The sequence below is a fragment of the Pan paniscus genome, chromosome 6, assembly GCF_029289425.2.
Source record: "Pan paniscus chromosome 6, NHGRI_mPanPan1-v2.0_pri, whole genome shotgun sequence".
Lineage (NCBI taxonomy): Eukaryota > Metazoa > Chordata > Mammalia > Primates > Hominidae > Pan > Pan paniscus.
In genome coordinates, this window is record NC_073255.2 from 53,213,886 (window position 1) to 53,236,424 (window position 22,539).

At 40.3% G+C, this 22,539-nt stretch overlaps 1 protein-coding gene across 2 annotated transcripts in view; it reads left to right on the forward strand.

Annotated features, from left to right (window-relative positions):
- Nucleotides 1-22,539, forward strand: part of ABCA13 (ATP binding cassette subfamily A member 13) — a 513,749-nt gene that overhangs the window by 167,104 nt on the left and 324,106 nt on the right. For both annotated transcript variants that reach the window (XM_063606228.1, XM_003805826.7), the window contains exons 30-31: nt 12,396-12,572; nt 13,933-14,239. In XM_063606228.1, coding sequence (XP_063462298.1) covers nt 12,396-12,572; nt 13,933-14,239 — 484 coding nt within the window. The remainder of the gene's footprint in view (nt 1-12,395; nt 12,573-13,932; nt 14,240-22,539) is intronic.

The following is a 22,539-nucleotide window of genomic DNA, read 5'->3' on the forward strand; positions in this document are numbered from 1 at the left end:
ATTTTCTTATCTGGATCCTGAGGGGCTTGAACTAAATACTCCCCAAAGTTTGTTTCATACCTGAAGTTTTTTCGATTCACTGATCGAGGACTTAACTAGTAAAGAACCTAGTTAAAAAGGAAGTTTTCTGATTCAAACACAAGAATTGTGAATTACAAAACAAGTTTATAAAAGAAATTATTATTATTATTGAGTTAAAAGTAACTTGAAAGCCATTGCATAGATTTGAAAATGGGAAGCTCAGATAAAAACATTACCTATCAGTAAACATTTATTGTACCTCTGCAATTGATGTATCTGTGAATTCATCTAGGTGTTTAACAAACATTTGCTGGACACACAAGGAGAGCCAGTTCCATGAAATAATCCATAGAGGGGCATAAAATATTCCTGTTCCACCATGCAGTGCAGAGAATAAGATGACCATGCTTAGAAACTGCAACACTGTGGCAAAATCAGCGATCAGGGCCCTGCCAGCGAAGCTCTCAGGAGCCTAACCCAGTTGGTGGGGACCTGGAGTCAGAGGGAGGACGGGTGTCAGGCTGTTCCAGGTCCCTGGCTCTCTCACACTCTGCTTGTACATGGGAAAGGGTTTCGGATCTGCCTTATATATGAAAGTTAGAGGAAGGCAAGACATTTTATTCGGCGTAATATAGTACTTCCCTTTAAAAAAATTTCTGGTGAATGCAATACTTAATATTTTACTTCAGAAAGGTTAATCATATTTTAAAATGTTTCGTATTTTAAATGCGTTACATAATTTTTTCAATTAATTAAAACACCTTTAAAAGAAGAAGTAGCACTGGAAAGTTTATAATAATAGTGTTCCCATCTTCTGTTGCTGGAACCAAGGACTGACATGGGTCTGAGAGATTTCCTGTGTGGAACGCAGATGTCTCCTGAGTTTGCGTCTACCATGGTGCTAGTGTTAATGCAGATGTCTTAGAGTGTGAATCGTACCTGAGCCACATTTGTTCAACATGTTGCTGCTTAGCCAACAGTACATTTGAATAGGTTTTCCCACATGTAAACTTCTATTGTAAAATTAAGAGAAAGTTCTCCAGAAATTTAGAACTTTTCCTACAAGTGTGTTGGGACACAGAATATGAGATTCACATGGAATTTTGAGATCCATGAGGTGTGATCCTCTCTTCTTTCTGCTTCCGCCTGACACTAGAGATTGAAGACCATATCATCCAGGTGAATGTTGGTTATTTTCCATCCGACCCTGTACAGCCCTCCGGGAGCAGGCACAGAGTGGGGTCAGGTGTTCACGGATGGGGTGGCGGTGGGGGATTGATCACTGACCAGATGCAAATCTCCTTTTGTAACTATGCTAACAAGTGAACTCACCTTACTGCATGCACCCTTTTAAAATTTATACCTAGGTCATACTCACTTTTCTTCATCCTATAAACAGTACCTGGAAACTGAGGTGACTATTTGAAGATATACTGATGCAACTTTTGGGAATATTTGCCCAATCATGCTGTCATTTTTATTCATTATATAACTTTTATTTTATTTTTATTTTTTTTAGACAAGAGTTTTGCTCTTGTCATCCAGGCTGTAGTGCAATGGTGCAATCTCAGCTCACTGCAACCTGCGACTTCTCGGTTCAAGCAATTCTCCTGCCCCACACTCCTGAGTGGCTGGAGCTACAGGTGCGCACCGCCATGCCCGGTAATTTTTATATTTTTAGTAGAGATGGGGTTTCACCAAGTTGGCCAGGTTGGCTCGAACTCCTGACCTCAGGTGATCCTCCTGCCTCGGCCTCCCAAAGTGCTGGGATTACAGATGTGAGCCACTGCGCCTGGCCTCATTATATAACTTTAAAAAATAACTTTTTGCTTTATTACAAAAAGTATATATGTCTGTTGTAGAAACATTAGAAAATACAAATAAGCCAGAAAACAAATCCACCTATAATCTTATCACCACAGATAGCTATTTTAAAAGCCTTGGAGTTCTTTTTTAGATGAATTTATATGTACTCATATGAAGATAAGAATATGTATTTTCACAAAAATGATTATACTGTTCACAGAATTTTGTTACCTGAACTCAGGAGACCTGAGTTCGCATCTACCATGGTGCTAGTGTTAATGCAGATGTCTTAGAGTGTGAATCATACCTGAGCCACATTTGTTCAACACATTGCTGCTTAGCCAACACTACTTTTGAATAAGTTTTCCTATTCAAAAATTAAGATTATTATAAAAGTTTTTCATGTCTATAAATATTGACTGTTACTAAGAAAAAGTCCCTTCATCTAGCTCTGCCTTCCATTTCACTCCATAGTATGAATTTAAAATTACTTAGGAATTTCTTTGGGATCGGTCCTTATATTTCTAACTGATACACCTACGGCAGTATTTCTTGATTTATTTGTTACAGGAATTATCAATTGATTTCTTGTTCTGAAAGATGCAGATTTAGTTTTGTACTACATCATTTCCCTGATCAGTTGCTCCCACTATGGTAATATGACCATTTTAGTTGTTATAAAACAGTATGAGGAGATAAATGTTGTTCAGTGCAGAGTCAGGCTATGCATTATAATGACATTCCCTTATTTACCATGTTTCCCTTTTCCTAGAGTTTCATGCTCTCTTGCTACTACATGAAACACCTGTTCTCCATTGCTCCCAGCTCTGTGTGCCAACACATCACCTTTATGTTGAGTCATTTTGTCTGTGCAGACGCCACCCAGACTCCCTACCATGCTCCACCTGGGCAGGCTAGCCGCTCCTGCCAGCACCCAGCTGCTTTCCTAGGAATTCTCTGCTCTGCTCTCCTGAGGTGGATACCATGATTCCTGGGCTCTAAGTCCTCATTTTTGTTTTGTTGTCTTGTTTTGTGGGTTCATATTAATCAGTGTCATCTTGAAAAAGAGAATGAGAGAAAAAATTCCTGAGTGATTTTACTCAGTAAAGTAAAATTACATCTGAATGATATGTGGAAATATCCCCTATTTCATTACCAATAATTTTGCATCTCTTCTTTCTCTCTCCTTTTTGCTTTTAATCAGTCTTGTCAGAGGGTTATCAATTTTTATTAGTCTTAAAAAAACCCACCGTTTATGGCCTTATATTTCATTTGATTTCATTGATTTCTGCTCTCTATTGGTTTTATCCTTTTGCCCTGTGTGTGTGTATGTGTGTGTGTTTGGTAACTTCTTGAGATGAATACTTAAATTATTCATGTCCACCTTGTCTTCTTTTCTGATATATATATATATCTTTCTGATCTATATATATATATCTTTCTGATCTATATATATATATCTTTCTGATCTATATATATCTTTCTGATATATATATATCTTTCTTATATATATATCTTTCTGATATATATATCTTTCTGATATATATATATCTTTCTGATATATATATATTTTTCTGATATATATATCTTTCTGATATATATATCTTTCTGATATATATATATCTTTCTGATATATATATCTTTCTGATATATATATCTTTCTGATATCTATATATATCTTTCTGATATATATATCTTTCTGATATATATATATCTTTCTGATATATATATCTTTCTGATATATATATATCTTTCTGATATATATATATCTTTCTGATATATATATCTTTCTGATATATATATATCTTTCTGATATATATATATCTTTCTGATATATATATCTTTCTGATATAAATATATATATCTTTCTGATATATATATATATATATATATATATATATATATATATATATATGTATACACTCATCACTAGACACTTCCCTCTGGCATTACCTTAACTGCATCTCACTAGTTTTGATATCTTGTATTTTCACTCTCATTCAATTAAGCATATTTTAAACATGTGGTGTAATTTCCTTTTTTTTTCACCTTTAGGTTACTTGAAAGACTATAGCTTAATTTCTAAATATTTGGCATTATTTATTTATCTTTGGGTTAATGACTTCCAGCTTTACTTCACAGTGGTAAGATAATGTACTTCGCTAATATGATTTCATTTGCTTAACATTTATGGAGACTCACTCAATCCTTGCACACAGGGTCAGTTTTGGTTCCTGCATTGTTGGGTGCCATCTTGAGCATCCTCACTGTCTCCTTGTTCCATCAGCTCTTAAGAGGTGTGTGTTTACATTTCTCGTTATGATTGTGGGATTGCCTGTTTCTCCTTGAGGTTCTGTCCACTTAGGCTTTATATACTTTAAGGTTGTATTGTATTTTCTATTGAGGACTTGTTTGAGATATTTATATTTTCCTTTGTTTGTATTTAAATTATCTTCCAGCCTCTCCCGCTTCTTTTACTTCTTTATTTCTTTCCAGAAGTTTTTCTGTGACTTACTTAGGTATGGTTTCTTATGAGAATCCTCTTTTGGCTCTGTAGCATTTCTTGAATCAGTGGCCAAATATCTTATATTTGGGGAAAGTCTTGGCTACTATCTTTTGAAGCATTGCTTCTGATCACTTCTCTCTCTGCTTTCCTCTGCAACTCTATCTAAACATGATGAAAACTTTTCACAGTGTTCAATGTTTCTTATTTCCTTTTCTATATAATCCAACCTATTTTCTGTTTATACTTCAGTTTGTGATTTCTTTTCTTACTAGTTTTTTAATCGACAAATTCTCTCTTCAGCTGGGTCTAATCTGCTATTAAACATACCAATGAAGTTCTTCATTTCAGTTGTTGCATTTTCCGCTTAAAATTTAAATTTTCTTATTTTAAAATAGTTTTTAGCTCTCTGGTGAAAGTCTATTTTCATCTAATTTTGGACACAATACTCACATTTTGGAAGTGCATGTTTGTGAGCTTTAATACTTGTCTTTTGTGGGTATTTTTTTAGTCTATTTTTCTCTTGCTTTTTTTTTTTGGTTATTTTTCTTATCTTGTCTCCAGGAATATTAAGGATTAAAAAAATTGAAACCAGACATTATAAATGGAAAATTGTAGAAATAAATTTGAGTCTCCTGATAGTGCTATATTCCTCTAGATAATGTTATTTTCCTGCTTGTGGCAGAGAGCTAGGGCAGGGCCACGTTTTCCTAATCCAGTTGGGGATGGAGTGGATTGATGGAGGTAGACTTCAGCCTTAGTAGGGAAATTTCCAGTTTCCTGTACTCCTGGATAGATGCCCTATTTGGGTGGGGTGGGGATCTCACCTATAAAGCTGATATCGATTAGGGCCCATGTAGATCCAGAGCTCAAAGTCCCGTGGACCACTGGAGACTCAGCCTCTCAGTTTTTGGCAGGATCAAATACCAGGCTTCCCAAGGTTCTCTTTTCTCTTGCCTCTCTGACCTTTGAGCTTTTGCTGCCTTGGTAGCTCTTTAAAGTCTTTATATAGATTTTCTTTTTTTTTTTTTTTAAATTTCAATAGGGTTTTGGGGAGCAGGTGGTGGTTGGTTACGTGGATAAGTTCTTTAGTGGTGCTTTCTGAGATTTTAGCGCAACCATCACCTGAGCAGTGTACACTGTACCCAATGTGTAGACTTTTTTAAACTTTTAAACTAAAGTCTTTATATAGATTTTTTAAAGACCATTCATATTTTCTGGTTGTTCTTGGAAGGAAACTTCATCTGCCCCACATTGTCCTCCATAACTCTAAGTGGGGTTTCCTCAATATGACCTTTCAATCTGAAGACGACAGCTCTTCAATTAAGGGGAGTTTTCATGTCATCATTTCTTTGATATTTTTACCTCTCTATAAAAATAATGCTACTTTAGTTTATTTTAAAATTACTATTACTGTTTTCTATTTGTTTATTTTGAGTTCTCTCTTTCATGTTGAAGGGTTCACTTAAATGTTTGGTGATATTATGTGTGAAGCATTAAAACCAGACTGAAAGTGATTTGGTGAGTAGAAGTTATTGTGACTCAGTTCATATCAGTAGTTCTCAACTGAGGATGATTTTGTCCTCCAAGGGATGTGTGGTTATGTCTGGAGATATTTTTGGTTGTCACAGCTGGTCACAGCTACTGCCACCTAACAGGTAGAGGCTAGGGGTACTGCTAAACATCCTACACTGCACGGAACAGCCCTCCACAGCAAGGAATTATGTGCCCAAAGTGTCTGTAGGGCCTAGGTTGAGAAACTCTCATTTAGAGCAATAAGATGGAGTCACTTCTTGAAAACAAATTTCAGGAGGAGACACGTTGGAATGTGAAATCCTCTGGTCTGTTTTGGCTGATGCCTGCCATGTCTGGGGTCCTCAGGTATATACACTGAATGGTGAACAATCGTTAACTTGTATTATTATCTGGAGCTTGGCCCCACATTAGTGTAGAATTTTATACTATGTTGTTTTATATCCACCTATATGTGAACCTCAGTATTGTTTTTGCCCTTTCAGACTTAAAGTAGCCTGTGTTTCTTTACCACATAGGGTTTCACATGGGCCCTATGTGTTTTTCTTGGCTCATTTTTCCTATATATTGTGAGATGAAGCAACCCAATAAGAGCTGTGATTCTAGGACTCTTACCAGAGGCTTTGCCCATTCGTGTCCTGTCCTCTGTAATCCATCTTTCTCTCATAGCAGTGCCCTCATCATTTAGGTTGGGGAGCGTACTCAAGGTCTCCAAAGTGATGGAACATGCAGCTAATACTAGACCACATTTTATTTTTATTATATCTAGTCCATTGTGCAGGAACTATTACCCAACAAAGATATTGCTTCTTTCCTCCCAGAGGAGGGAGATCTGCCCAGTGTCCTAAGACCTAAGAGTTTTTGTGTGGAGCTGCTTTTCTAAGTTGTAGTTAATGCCACATAATAACATTTTAGTCAACATTGATCTGCATACATGATGATGTTCCTATAAGGTCATAATGAGCTGAAAATTCCTACTGCCTAGTGACTTTGTAGCTGTCAGCACATTGTAGAACAACACATTACTCACTTGTTTGTGGGGATGTTGGTGTAAACAAACCTACTGCACTGCCAGTCATATAAAAGTCTAGCACACACAATTATGTACAGCACGTAATACTTGATCATCATAATAAACTACTGTTATTATTGGTGTATGTGTTTAATTCAATTCGGAGTGTACTTCATATATATATTTATGAGTTAAGTATAAAGCAGCCTCAAGTAGGTCCCTCGGGAGGTATCCAGAAAAATCCATTGCTAGCACAGGAGATGACAGCTCTGCGTGTGTTAGTGCCCTGAAGACCTCCTTCCAGTGGGACAAGAGGTGGAGGTGGAAAAAAGTGATATTGATGATAATGACCCTGTGTAGGCCTAGGCTAATGTGTGGTTTTGTGAGTTAGTTTTTAACAAAAAAATTTAAAAAGAAAGAAAAAACCTAAAAATAAAAACAAGCTAGCTCATAGAATAAGGATGTAAAGAAAATATTTTTGTACAGCTGTACAATGTGTTTTGTATTTTAAGCTAAGTATGATTACAAAAGGGTCAAAAAGTCAAAAAATTAAAAAGTTTATAAAGTATAAAGTTATAGTAATCTAAGGTTAATTTATTTTTGAAGAAAAATTTAAAAAATAAATTTAGTGTAGCTTAAGTATACAGTGTTTATAAAGTGTATAAAGTTTATAAAGTGTACGGTAATGTCCTAGGCCTTCACATTCACTCACCGCTCACTGCCTCATCAGAGCAACTTCCAGCCTGCAAGGTTTATTGGTGAGTACTCAATCTAAGTGTATCATTTAATACCATATAAAATCTTTCATATCATATTTTTATTATACCTTTTCTATGTTTAGATATGTTTAGATAAACAAATCCTTACCATCGTGTTACAATTGCCTACAGCATTCAGTACAATAACATTCTATGCAGGTTTGTAGCCTAGGAGCAATAGGCTATGCTATACAGCTAGGTGTGCAGTAGGCTGTACCATCTAGGATTGTGTAAGTCCACTCTGTGATGTTCACACACGATGAAATTGCCTAATGCTGCCTTTTTATGCCGCATTTCTCAGAATGCATCCTCATGATTAAGTGATGCATGGCTGTAAGATGTACCTATGTCTCCCAATTATATGCATGATAAGAAAGCTTAAAGCCTTCTCCAAAGCAGTTCCAATTCTGCTACTGGAAGATAATGAAAGTCACACTGTAGTGAGACCAAGTCACTCTTCACTGTGTTTAACATCTGCTGTTTTATGCAGTTAAATTGTCTAACCACGCTTGCTAGGCAAGCTTATAGTGCAGCCTATTCCAAATAACAAATGGTCAGCAACACACAGATACAGTAGAAAAATGTCTCCAGTTTGCCCTACACCGAGAAATTTAACAATCTCCACTTCTCCATTAAAAAAAAAAGCCCCCCACAATGCACAATATACTTTTTGGTTTTCTATTTTCTAGTTGTTATGCTTACTTTCATGCAGAAAAGTTAATTAAAGATATTCAGTTGGAGCCTCGCTCTCTCCTTATAGCTGTTACATGATTATAGTTAGCACTTACTGTAAATCAGTTTATAGTGTATATATAAACTTCAACTACATTTACGTTTCACAGCAATTTCATGGGTAATTTTGCTTTTCTTATGCTACAGATGAAGAAAGTGAAACTTTTATAGATTAAATAACTATCTAATGTAAAACAAGATAAATAGTGCAATTGCCATGGGAGCAAAGCCATGTCTTGTCAGCTTTGAAGCACCAGTGACCTGCACTCCTGGAGCAGTGACAGCAGGGGTCAATGCCACTTCTATGTTCCCAAACCAGGTTACCCCAGCCCATGTATTTAGTGGGTCTTGCTTTTTGATGCCTCCCATGGCTATAATTGCCCATAAGAATACCCAAGTTTAGCCTCATACCCACACTATTTAGAAATCAGAAGAACCCTCAAGGGAGTTTTCATCACAGCCATTGCATACCCCTTAAGTACCAGTCATTACAGTAGCATTTCACAGCACTGCTGTCTCCAGAACCTGATACCTCAATACTTCTAGCAGGTACTAGGTGGTGTTCCAGGGCCCATGGAAAATCATGGAATAAACATGATGAAATGTCCAAAGGAATCACTTTTGCAGCAACATTTTGGGGAAAATGAGACATAATTTTATATACTGAAACAAATGAGTAGACTAGTACAATATAACATTTTCACACACAAAAATCAGTTATTTCACGGAATTTTCACCTTCTCAAGGCTCATCCAGGATCCTGTCTTCTTCTTGCACACCCTTGTATCCACCCTCCTCCCTGGGTGGAGTAATTTGAGAAGTGCAATGCAACAAGGCACCGTCAGCACAGTATGCTGGAGTCACCAGCCAAGGGCTGGTTCAGAGATTTGGTGCCATCTTAAAGAAGGAAATAGATAGAGAAAACAGACAAGAAATGTTAAGAACTGCTGGTGTCAGCACTGGCTTCGCATCAGCCAGTCCAGGCCAGCTGTCCAGCCCCGGCCCTCTGTGTTCCCATAGCAGATAAATTGGGATGCTGAGTGTTTCATTTTGGTTAGGTGGAGGTGGGGCTGGAAATCTGGAAATTCCCCTGCCCCACAGGACATTGCTTTGTGCTGTGCTACCTGAACTGCTATTGGAGTCTTAAAGCAAGATAAAGGCAGTGGAATTTGTCTCCTCCTCTACTGGAAACAATTTTATATAGTGTATTAATAACCGTTATACTAGGAAATAGTTATTGAGTGCTCTCTATGTGCCAGACACAGTACACAGTGTCAAGCATGTTACACATTATTCTACTTCATCTTTGGAAAAAGACCATTGAGCAGTTGATTATCATTTCCCTTTCATAAAGAGGACGAGGATTATTCAGCCTCAGATGCCCACTTAGGGGTGGTGAGCAGGCACCCAACTCCATCTGACCCATAGTCCACAAGGCCCAGTAGACGGTGGAGATCCTGTGTCCCTATCTCCAGGCCAAATGGGCACCATGCCAAGATAAATTCTTTAAAGCAAGCCACATGACCTCTTGTTGAGTGAGGTGGGCTGGACCAGACTGCTAGCCACCCTCTAATCCTTCCATGTCAGTGCTGAGGGAAAGACCTCACTGGTGGGCTTTACAGTGGCTCGGAGGCTCAGAACTTTTCCAAGGAACTCTGAGATGCTGTGTCCCAGTCGGGGGACTCCGGGGACTCATGACACTCTGAGGCAGAAAACTCGACGCTGTGGATCCTTCTAGCTCCTCTTTGATTGTGTCATCCAAATAGCCAAAGGTCCTTTTCTGCCTTAAACCTTAGAAAGTGTTGACTATAAAACTAAATGAGAAATGAAAACTGCTGTGCAATTACATGTTTCTGCTATTGACGCCATTTGAGAACTCTGGCTTGAGCTATTTTCTTCTCACTGATTTTTCCAATGAGCGTGTTTTATTCTTCTATGAATTCAGTTTGACGGTCTTAACTTAACCAGGCCCTTCAGGCTCTACCAAGGAGGATTTCTATGAGATGTGTGTGTGAGCTCTGATGGCAATAGTTAATTGATCTTATTTACTAAATGGCTTTATGCCTTTTTTATATCTTTTATTTCTCTCTGGAAAACAGTACCAAGATTTTCATTCTTTCTAAAATATAGATGATAAATCTCAGGCTTAGAGACTGGCTCTTTCAGGGCCCTACAATATTTGGTGGAATCAAGAACCCAATTCTTTGAATTCCGGATCATGTAATTCTTCTACTATGTGTTAGGCAGGGCTGTCTGGAATTCCTGATGTTTGAATATTTTTAACACACAGTAAGCAGAAGTTTCATATGGTTCCACTCAATATAAATGCAGCCTGGTGTATTTGTAAGAAGGTGGACCCAAAAGCTAGATGGCATGTGTTTGAATCATGGTTTTGAAACTTACTGGTTGCTTATACTCTTTGTGCCTTAATTCCTATACTTTAAAATGAACATGCCACTAGCAATTCCCTATGGATATAAGGGTTCAGTGAGACAATACACAAGTGCCCAGAATTGTACCTGGCACAAGACTGACACTCATACAGTGACACTTCACTATTATTGTAGATATTTAGCAAAAGCTTAATTATCAGAAATCCAGCCTTCCCAAATCCTTACACTCATGTCTTGGCCTGAGATCGGCAAATTACTGGAACATAATAACAGCAGTTACAACATAATGAATAACAGTCTTTTCTTTGAGAAACTGTGCAATGTAGGTTGAGGGGATGAAGGGCAGAAGGAGCCCGACACTTCTTGATGTTGTTTGGCAGCTTACATGTTCTCATCCATCTGAAGTTGGCAGATGGAAACTAATCTTTCCTTACCAGGGAAGAAGTTGAGGCCAGGACATGTCAACTGATTTTTCTACAGACCTCAGGATGATGGAGATGCATCTTCATGTAATTTCTTATTCAGGGATGGCCCCCCTTTACAGAGCCCCAACACCCCTTTCAAACATGGGCTGAGTGCCAAGCAAGCAAAACCCAGACTTAATCCAGAAACCTTGGAAGCCAGGAGGATCTGGGAGCAGGGAAACCAGTAGAGGAGGGAAGCAAGCATGAGAGGCAGAGGCAGCTGTCAGTGGGTACTGATGCTGCCATGTCCGGGGACAAATGCCCACAGGATGGCAGGTAGGCTCCAAGCTTCGATGGAGGGTGGAAATGAGCACAGGGAGCAGCTCACATCATTTGGAAAGTTGAGTGTTCAGGAGGTCAGTGAGATACAGGAGGGCCAGCAGGAAGCAGTGACTGCACACAGGGCCAGGGATAGACTGTTGTCTGTCACCATACATCTTTCCTGCTGATTTCCCTCTGGAGGTCATGTTCTGGGCATTCCCACGCTGCCTTGCTCTAGATCATTTGGTTTTTCCAGCTCCTTCGTGAAACCAGAGTGAAAATACTGAGATATCCTCAGCCTTTTGCCCTGAAAATGTTTGATGTCAGCATTCATAGCCAAGGTGTTGCGACTTTACTCTGCTGCTCTATTTATGTTTTGAATGCACAGATCCAGGACAAAGACTACACAAGGATTTGGTTTCCTCAGTGTCCATGCTTCTTGATAATTGCTTTTGCAAAATTAATTTAATAAAATGACTTTCCCAAAATGACTGCTTCAGGGAAGGCATTTTTTTTTAGAATTACTTGACTCCAGGTTGGAACTTTTTTTTCCCCCTGAACTCTCTGTGAGAGGGTCTTTCCTATCACATGTAGACTTTCCTTCTGTTGTTTATCCTGTTGTCTCCAACTGTGTTTCCTTAGGCTGCTGTATTACCCTTTGTGCTTTAACTGTTTTTTTTTTTCATGTACATGTATCAGTGTTACAGAGCATGTGTATAAAAGTGTAGAGTTTACACTCAGCAAGTAAATGCCAAATTTCACATATGACCAAAATTTGACTCTTTTGAGCAGTTTTTTAGTGGAAGAATTCATATTCATTTTCAAATTCATTTGCACAATCTCCACTATATGAGTGGTAAGCACTGGGGGGAAACAGAAGTTGATCTGTCCTAATCTGTTCACTTTCCTCAGGAGGGCTGCTGGATGAGATGTTTAACCATGCAGGCGCTGGACGCTTCCGTTTCTTGGGCAGCATCTTGGTCAATCTCTCTTCCTGCGTGGCACTGAACCGTTTCCAGGCTGTGCAGTCTGTCGACATCCTGGAGACTAAAGCACATGAACTCTTGCAGCAGAACAGCTTCTTGGCCAGTAAGTACTCAATGAAAAAATATGTTCGCCACGATGCCAACTCCTGTAAGTTGTCATTTTGGGAGTTTCTCCCTAAAGGTGTCTTATGATAGCTCAGAAAGAAAAGAAGTCCTTTCCAGATAAAACATAAAATAAAGCAGAACTGTTTGCCTTGGATAAAACATAAAATGAAGCAGAAATATTTGCCTTGGTTAATGAAAAGTTGTACCTTATGCCATAGTGACTAATAACGTTTTCACCATCCTAGGACCAATGCTATTTACTGCATCTGCTTTTACCCTTTTATGACATCATGTTCTAGTTAAATCTCACATCATAAGTTATATTATTCCTGATTAAAGTTATACTCTAATTTCCTGCATCACCTTTCCTTTTATCAGAGTATCTTGATATCCTGGTTGGGGCGGAGAGCAGGCAATGGCCAACTCTGCTCCATTATTTAATTGTTCACCCATTCAAGATAAATATGGTGGTGCTCTCATATTCTTTTGGAATACACATTGAATTATTTTTAATTGAGGTTTTGTATTAGTTTCTTAAGGTTGCTGTAACAAAGTATCGCAGACTAAAACAAGAGAAGTTTATTGTCTTAGAGTGCTGGAAGCTAGATATTCCGGATGGAGACATCCACTGGTTTTTCCTGCAGGCTGTGCGGAGAGAATCTTCTCTAGGCCCCTCTCATTGGCTTGTAGGTGGCCATCTTCTCCCTGGGTTTCTGCACCTCATCTTCCCTCTATGTATTTCTCTGTGTTTAAGTATCCCTCTTTTTATAAAGACACCTTCATATTGAGTTAGGGCGCACCCTAATGGCCCTCATTTTCACTTGATTACTCTTTAAATGTTATCTCCAAATATAGTCACATTCTGAGGTACTGGGGGTTAGGACTTCTACATATGAATTTAGTAAGGGACACAATTTAGCTGTGATAGGCTTTATGCATACAATTCAAAGAATCCATGTGGCATAAAATAGAATCCATGTATTTAAGTTGTGAATGATAAGTAACCCCAAAGAGATGGATTCTGCACATTGAGTTAACATCTGCAATCAAGAGAAAAAATCCCTGCAAAAAACATCTGACAAATAATTTCTTTGTGTTGATTATACCACAGTTTGCTTTTATGAAAAATACAAAGCAGCTCTGGACAGGGAATTAAGAGATCTTGGTTTAGGCTTACCACCAATTGCCTGTGTGACTGAAAGTCAGCTTTGCCACTGCGGGCTTGGGCTCTGAGTCTGCAGGAGTAGAGGGCTGTGAGTCTCAGGCTCCTGCAACTTTCCTGTCTCACCCAGTGTAGACGTGGTTTGAGCCACTCCCTACAGTGTGGTAATGCTTCGTTTTTCCTTTTCTGCCACTAGGTATCATTTTCAACAATTCCTTATTCGACAAGAACTTCAGATCAGAGTCTGTCAAACTGCCACCCCATGTCTCATACACAATCCGGACCAATGTGTTATACAGCGTGCGAACAGATGTGGTAAAAAACCCTTCTTGGAAGTTCCACCCTCAGAATCTACCAGCTGATGGGTTCAAATATAACTACGTCTTTGCCCCACTGCAAGACATGATCGAAAGAGCCATCATTTTGGTGCAGACTGGGCAGGAAGCCCTGGAACCAGCAGCACAGACTCAGGCGGCCCCTTACCCCTGCCATACCAGCGACCTGTGAGTAGCTGGGGCTGGAGCCACCGACAGTGAGAAGGGCCTTGCATTTGTCTAGCTGAGGAGAGAAAACTCAGTTTTTCTATGGTTATTTCAAAAAGCACTGTTAAAAAAGTTCACCCCCCACTTTTTAATTTCGTAAGGTTCATTTTTTTTATATGCTTGTACTCTTCAGGTAGAAGAAATATAATGGTTGAGATAATACAATCAAGTGAAGTTTTAAATTTGACATCAGGCATCATCTATAGTTTTAAATACACTTAAAATAAATTTGATGAATAACATTCACAAGGGCTGTGCATGTCCAACAAAAGACTCCACTTATCTAACCTTGGGAAAACTGAGGGAGGTTATTTTTTCTGCAGTGCAGATCCTTAGACATAGGCTGTATACTGGACAGGGTGGTGAAGGATTCCATACAGGCCTTGACCATGGCTTGGGTACCCATGAAGTAATATGAGAACATTTAGGAGTTCGATTGTGTAATTTGGCTGCTGACATCTACAGGAAGAGGGGAAGCTCAGTGAAGGGCTGGAGCAGCTGGACAAGAGGACTTGGAGGGGACATCATGGAGGCATTAAAACAGCCATCAGGGAGGCCAGGCAGGGGATGTTTGCAGAGAGGACGGGAGACTATGGTCGGACTGGGGCTCAGTGAACCTGAGGGTGAGCTTGGACACCTTGGCAGGGTCAGACAATGAACAGACTTCAAAGCTCACCAAAGCGGGGTGAGCCGTATTGCTGTGGGCTGTGGGGCTCAGCCTGGATTTCTTACTTTCCTCATGGTGCATACTGTTCTCATAAGCATTCTGCTCCCACAGCTGGCCTGGCTCTGGATAATGTAGGTCATTCATTTGCAATCCCTGCATGCTGGCTCTGATGCAGGGCCTCAGGAAGGTACCACCTTCCTACCCTCTCTCAAAAGCACACTAGGAAGTAAGTGGCTGAACATGAGGCTACTAAAGGGACCGGTTTGCGTGTTCTCTTAGTTATGAGAACAGGGACAAATACTCATCCTTCATCGAAACACTGCCAGTAACAACTCATGGCACCTCCTACCCCTGACTGGGGCAGAGCCATGGACCACCAAGCAGAAGTCAGGACTGCCTCTCCAGGTGACTGGGCGACACACACGTGAGATAGGTGACTTGATATCTTGACCCCTCCTTCCTGTCTAGTGATAGGCTGCATACATAATAGCACATCCACACATTTTTTATGAAAATGCTGGTTGTACAGGAAGAACTTTCCCACAGTGGGAGGATAAAAGGCTGAAGACCACCTGATTGAACTCATCTTGGGATAGCCTAGTGTGGTGCGGCGAACAAAAGGTCAGGAAGAAAGAGACTAAGGCGACATTTTCACTCAGGGGCTGCCTTGTTAGGCAGACTGTTAGTAAGCCTCTTAACTTCTTTCTTTGTAAAATGATAGCTTTTCTTTCTTTTCAAAGTGATGATATTTTTGGCTATGAACATTTTCAACCTGTGATTTTCTGCTCCTAAAGCATTTTTCTTGGAGGTGATAGCAGCAGGAGCAGAACCCAAGAAAAGTGCTGTTGTTGGCTAGTTGTCATGCACAGACACTTCATACCCAGTGCAAACACCTGAGAGCTCTGAGAATTAGTGATCTGTGTTAGATACTGGGAGAAGCCGAAGTTTTATTATGCTCCTTTTCTAAAGGCAAACCTGAAATCTATTGCATTCTGACAATCTCCTTCTAGCTCCAAAGTATGCTATGATCTCCACCCATGAAAGAGGGGGGTTGTGCTTACGTGGATGGGAACATGACAATTCCCTCTGCTCCGGTTCACAGGAGGAGACTGGGGGTTTACTTTGTCCACTCTGACATAGGATATTTCCCAAGAAGGCACGATGGGAAGAACAGCATACACTCCTACAAATGTATTGATGGAAATCCAGAAATGGCCTGAGTAATCAGTTTTCAGTTCCTACTGATCATAGTGTATGGCTAACAGACATTGCAAGAGAGCTAGAAAGGAGGAATTGAGGGACATGGATGGAGACATATTTTTTCACCCCTTGAAGATAAATTCTGATGTATGAGAAACATTCCAGCCTAAAACGTTGGAATGAGTGGAATACCCAGGTATGATTCTGATCTCATGGAATTACCTCTCTTATTCTACTACTGGGATACAGCAATATAACTCCTCAGAAGTATTGCTTTATTTCTTTGAGAAAGATGAAGAAGTATTTTAATTCTCTGAAATATTTAAATCTTTGAGATTTCTCACTGTGCTATATCCATCTTTTATCTCTTGTTTCAAAGTCTCCCTTTCTTGAGGGCTTAGAGTACCTGCAGTGATTGAAACGCAGTCTGAGATCTCGAAAGAACTCAGTCACTTGAGTAAAAATCCTAAAGCACAGTTTGTATTGTAGACAATGTTTGTTAAAATTTTTTTAGCAGTTTCCTCCTGCTTACTGAATGAGCTACATATTCATTAATTTATGAATTTATTCAATGACTTTTATGTACTATTTGTCAGCCTCTAGACTGAATAAGTAAAGAAAATAAGTAAATCAGTAAAGAAAATAGGTGAATCAGTAAAGAAAATAGGTAAAAATCCCTGCTCTTGTGAGACTTCCAGTCCAGGGAAGCAGAGGTGCCACAAATACAATTAAGAAGACAATTGCATTGAATGATAGGAAGCAGGAAGTGCCGTGGAGCTGGGAAATAGGATGAGCAGGGTCAGGGACACTAGGAGGGGAAGATGGAATTGTTAATGTGGATGGGGTAGACCCTATCAGGAAGGTAGCATTTTAACAAAGACTTGACGGGATGCAGAAGCACAAGGGGAAGTGTGTTCTAGGGCAGAGGAACCCCCCATGCAAAGGCCCTGTGGTAGGAGTGGCCTAGGGTATGTGTGAAGAGTCACCAGAGCAGAGTGCACAAGGGCAAGAGGGTGGGAGATGAAGTCAAAGAGCTGATCGTAGATTGCATGGTTGCAGGTGATTGGAGTGGTATTAAAAGGCTGCTGGAGAGTTTTGAGCAGGAGTAATGTCATCATCTGACTTATACTGTAAAAGTCTTGCTCACGCTGTTGGGTGGAAAAGAGCTTGTAGGGGTATGTGTGGGACAGAGAAATCATTTAGAAGGCTGTTGTAATAACCCAGGTGAGAGATGATGGTGGCTTGGTCCAGTGTGGTAGCAGAGAAGCTGGTAAAAAGTGGTCTGATTCTTGGTTGCATTCAGGAAGTAGAGGCAACAGAATTGCCAAAAGATTTGATGAGGGCGTGATAGAGAGACATCAAGGAAGATTCCCCTATTTTGGTCCAAGTAACTGGATTGCTGGAATTATCTCTAACTATAATGGAAAAACTGTGGGTAGAGGTTTGGAGGATAAGGATAGAAACTCAGCTTTCGACATGTCTAGTAGGCAGATTTGTTCAGGAGGCTGGGACAATGTATGGATCTATTAATTTAGGAGTCTCCCCCATTTTGATGGCATTTAGAACTCTAAGATATTACCATGGGAAGGAGTATAGATAGAAAAATAGAGAGGGCCGAGACCAAGTGTGGGGCCCCTCCCATGAAGAGGTAAATGAGAAGAGGAGATTGAGAAAGTATCATTGAGGCAGGAGGAAAACCTACAGAGTGTGGAATCCTGGAGGTCAAGCTGAGCAAAAGACTCCAGGAAGAGGAGTGATCAAGTGTGTCATATGTGGCTCATGGGTGAAATAAGGTAAAGACAGATAATCGACCACTGGATTTACACCATCCAGGACTTCATAGAGAGCAGCTTCCATGATGTGGTGAGAATGACGGCCAAATTAGAGTGGACAGAATGGAGACTTGGAGGGGTAGAATTGGAGAGTGAACTCAGACAGCTCTCAATGGGAAGAAATGGGCGGTGACTTCTTCTTCTTCTTTTGGAAGAAGTCTTTTTTTTTTTTTTTTAAATATAAGATGCTACCTGGGGAATAGTCCAGTAAGATGGGAAAATTGGTAGTGTATAAACGGGGGGGACAGCTGTGTCCTGAATTAGTCAAGGGGAAGAGACCTCAACAAGTGGAGAGACCTACTATAGGTGGGAACATGGCAATTCACCTGTGGTAACAAAACCTGTTTAACTCTATTTAACTAAAAATTTTCCACTTTTCTTGCACACAGATCTCTCTCTCTCCTCCTTTTATTTTTCATGTAGTGTCTACCAGCAGCTCATGGAACTAATGTCCTGAAAGGCATGCATTGGAAAATGTTGCTGGAGACTGTAGAGATGAATAGGCAGCAGCAGTTTTTGAAATTTCATGTTCCTATCAACCCCCTGATTCATAGGCAGTTATCATAGAATAATTTTATGATTGGAACTGTAGTGTGTACTTCATGAATATAAAGGAATTCAAATGTTAATGTGTTGCTTCAAAGAATAAGCCAACTTAATAAACAGGTTTTCAGAAAACAAAAACCACAGCAATATTCTGGGATTGTTTTATATGCACAAAGAATATTTATTTGAAAGGTCACCTGTTATTTCCTCTATTGCTTTTTGGCTGCTTCAATTCCCACCACCCTGGGGTGGGTTCAAGAGAAGGAGAAATGGAGTGTGCTGGGTCGGGCTGAGTGATGGCTCCCGTGAGGCGTTGCATCTGGACTTTGATGTGTCTTGGGCAAAGTGGAGAGTGAAGGGTTGACAGCCACTCATTCTTGAAATGTTGAATTCCTGCTTAAAAAAAAATCAGCTTGATCCACAACAGACCAGTGAGAGGACCTCTCATTTTATTTATTTTGATTGTTTCTCTTCCTTGGGCTCTACTTCAGGTAACTTTATTAAACACCTCTCTCTTCCATTTAGTCAATAGTCATTGTTCTCAGCAGAAATTCCCATTCTTGATGACCGTCAGCGCTCAGAGCTGCTGGAAGCCCCCTCTGTTGCCCACAGGCTCTGTCCTGTCCCACCAACGCAGGTAATTTGTTGGTGATACCAACTGTAGTGGGAAGGAGAAGAAAAACCCTCATTAAATTTTACAATTCTTCACTTTCTCAAGCCCCACACAGCTCTTATAAACTTATCTCCTTGCTGGGCAGAGGAGGATGGTTTCTCATTAAAACCTCAGCAAATCGTTTCTCCAATTTGTCATGTTCTTTCCCTCAACAGCAGCAAAGTAATCTCTTAAAATTGTATCACATTTAAAAAAATCATCTCATTTATCCTCTAAAAACCTTAAAAGTACAGCGGAAGAAATTGAGACGCTGATAGGGTAAGTTATTTCCCCCAAGATCTCACAGCATCTTAATACCCCTCACTCCCCAAATAAACTATTAATTGCCACTTACTACTTTTAAGCACTTTGTGCAGGATGCTTGGTCACTTGGCTGCCATTTCACTCCATTGTGTTTGAAAGTCTGGTATGTTTTTGGCCGGGTGTGGTGGCTCACACCTGTAATTCCAGCACTTTGGGAGGCCGAGGCGGGCAGATCACGAGGTCAGGAATTCGAGACCAGCCTGGCCAACATGGTGAAACCCGGTTTCTACTAAAAATACAAAAATTAGCTGGGCATGGTGGCACGCGTCTGTAATCCCAGCTACTCGGGAGGCTGAGGCAGGAGAATTGCTTGAACCCAGGAGGCAAAGGTTGTAGTGAGCTGAGATTGCACCATTGCACTCCAGCCTGGGTGACAAGAGCAAACTCCGTCTCAAAAGGAAAGGAAAGGGAAAGGGAAAGGGAAAGGGAAGGAAAGGAATGTCTGCCTGGCATGTTTTCTTATATCCTAGCCAGAGCTCGGATTTGAGCAGTAGTTCTTAACCTTGGTTGGTGGGAGTTTGGAAGTGTATGGGGTGTTTTGATGGTAACAGTGGGGACCAGTGTATGTTTAGTGCCTAAGGGCCAGTGGTGACAATTGTTGTGTGATAAATGACACTGTAGTGTGCAATGAAGAATAGTCCTAGCCAAATTCCAAAACACCCTCATTTAGATCCACTGTTAGCTCTGCCTCTGGTAAATTATTTCAAGGGCCTTCATCATTCACTCATATAGTTATTCCTCTATTCATCTATGTAGAAACATTTTGTTTTCATATTCACTGTATGACACACATTCTATGCTGGGATGGATGCAGAGATCAGCACTATGCAGTTCTTGAGGTCTAGAAACTCACTGCTTAATGCAGTAGTTAGTGTACATTCATAACTAATAAGGGGCGAAAAGGGAGATACAGATACTGTAAAAGTGGCAGCACTGGGTTGCTCACAATTGATTTCATGCCTTCCTCTACCTAGTAAAATATAGGAGAATTTCTTGGTAGAATTTGTATGACCTGAGAGTCTGAATTAAGGTCTCAAAGTCTCCTTCTTTAGACATATTGGATCTTGACAGTGCATCTCACCTTCTAAGTTTATCCGATCTCTTTCGAGCTTCCTGGATCCCTTTAGAGGCTCAGACTTGACATGATGACAGAACTGGGATGAAAAAACTGCATTTGGGTGCCAGCTTTGACACTTGCTGGTTCGCAGGACCTTGGGCCAGTTTTGCGCCAGCTTTGGGTGTTGGTCTCCTCACCTCATACGGGGTATTAACTGCTGTCTGCCCAGTGCATTGGCTTGTAGTGCGCAGTAAATTATCCTGCTTGAAGAGACCTTGAGACTTGTGAGGGGCAACGCCAGGCACTGTGAATGGGTGGGATGCTCTGAGTGGCAGCCCACTCCATTCCTGGGCAGCTTCAAATCTGAGAAAGTTCCTCCACCTACTGATGCAGAAGGTCAATACAGGTCTGATGTTCTTGGATGGTGTTAGATTAAGAGAGGTGAGGATGCACGCGAGCGGCTTCCCTTCTCCCTGGCTTTCCCAAGGGAGTTATAAAAACTAGGAACAATAAAATGAATGAGAGCCAATGTTCCCCTTTGTTTGTGGTTAGGGAGGTGCACTTACTTTCATGCATGGCTCTGGCAATGGCTGAGTCAGGAACACTAGAGTCTTAAATGCCCCTTACTTCACCTTCCCTGACCTCCATTCACCTCCAATTCACAAATCACGTCAGACTTCAGCTGGCTGTGTTGTGCGGAAGGCAGCGGAAGACAGAGCTAGCAAGTGACAGGGGCAACATGAGTGTGCCTCTGGTTTCATGAAAAGGAAAGGGAGGATAAAGGGAGAGAGAGAAAGTGGAGGCCAAATGCACTGGTCCTTCTCTTCAGCAGTTGCCCCCAGCTATGTCCTGTCTCCCCATGGTTGATGTGGACTGGTCCTGGGTAGTAGTGGTGATGGAGGCCAGTGGAGAGGGGCAGAAGGAGGGAAGGGCAGAGGCCGGGCTGATGTGAGAGGTGGTGGCTGGAAATTTGCCACCTCCCTGCACTTGCCTCAAAGTCCTACATCCCGAGAAAACAAAACAAAAAACAAACAGACAACAACAACAGCAACAAAAACCAGCTGATTTATCAGGGTGGTTCTTTCTATAGTAAGACTTTGGTCCAACACGCCCATGACTTTTCTGTCATTGCACTCACTGATAGTGCTGACAGAGGCAAGTAACAGATCAAATACCAGGAGCAAGGCTTACTAAAATGGAAACCAAAAAGTCCACCTGCAGAAAAAGCAATGGTGACAATTAGTGTTTGCGAAGATCAGAGTATCCCTTTAGAAAGGCTTAAAGAAGTAAGAGAGTTTAATTTCCTTTTTTTTTTTAACTTTTATTTTATTTTGTTTTATTTTTTATTATACTTTAAGTTCCAGGGTACATGTGCACAACGTGCAGGTTTGTTACATATGTATACATGTGCCATGTTGGCGTGCTGCACCCATTAACTCATCATTTACATTAGGTATATCTCCTAATGTTATCCCTCCCCCCTCCCCCACCCCATGACAGGCCCCGGTGTGTGATGTTCCCCACTCTGTGTCCAAGTGTTCTCATTGTTCAGTTCCCAACTATGAGTGAGGACATGGAGTGTTTGGTTTTCTATCCGTGTGATAGTTTGCTCAGAATGATGGTTTCCAGTTTCATCCATGTCCCTACAAAGGACATGAGAGAGTTTAATTTCCTAATGGTACAATTTATAGATAGTTCTTTGATTTGGGTTCCAGAGAAGGGGAAACATACAGAGAATATTCTAGAATCTTAGTTTGATTTATGCTCTTCTGATAAGAGGAAAATCCTATTTCTGAGGTTACTGAGACATCCCTGACCTTTGTGTGTATGTTTTTTATTTTTAGTTCTATAAACAAGTGATATTCAAGAGTGAAGAAAATAGAGAAAATAATTCACACTTAATATCCTGTTCCAAAACGACACTTATTTGTTTATTTATGTTTTCTTTTGGGATGAGTCCCTCATTCTTTGTCCTTGTGATGC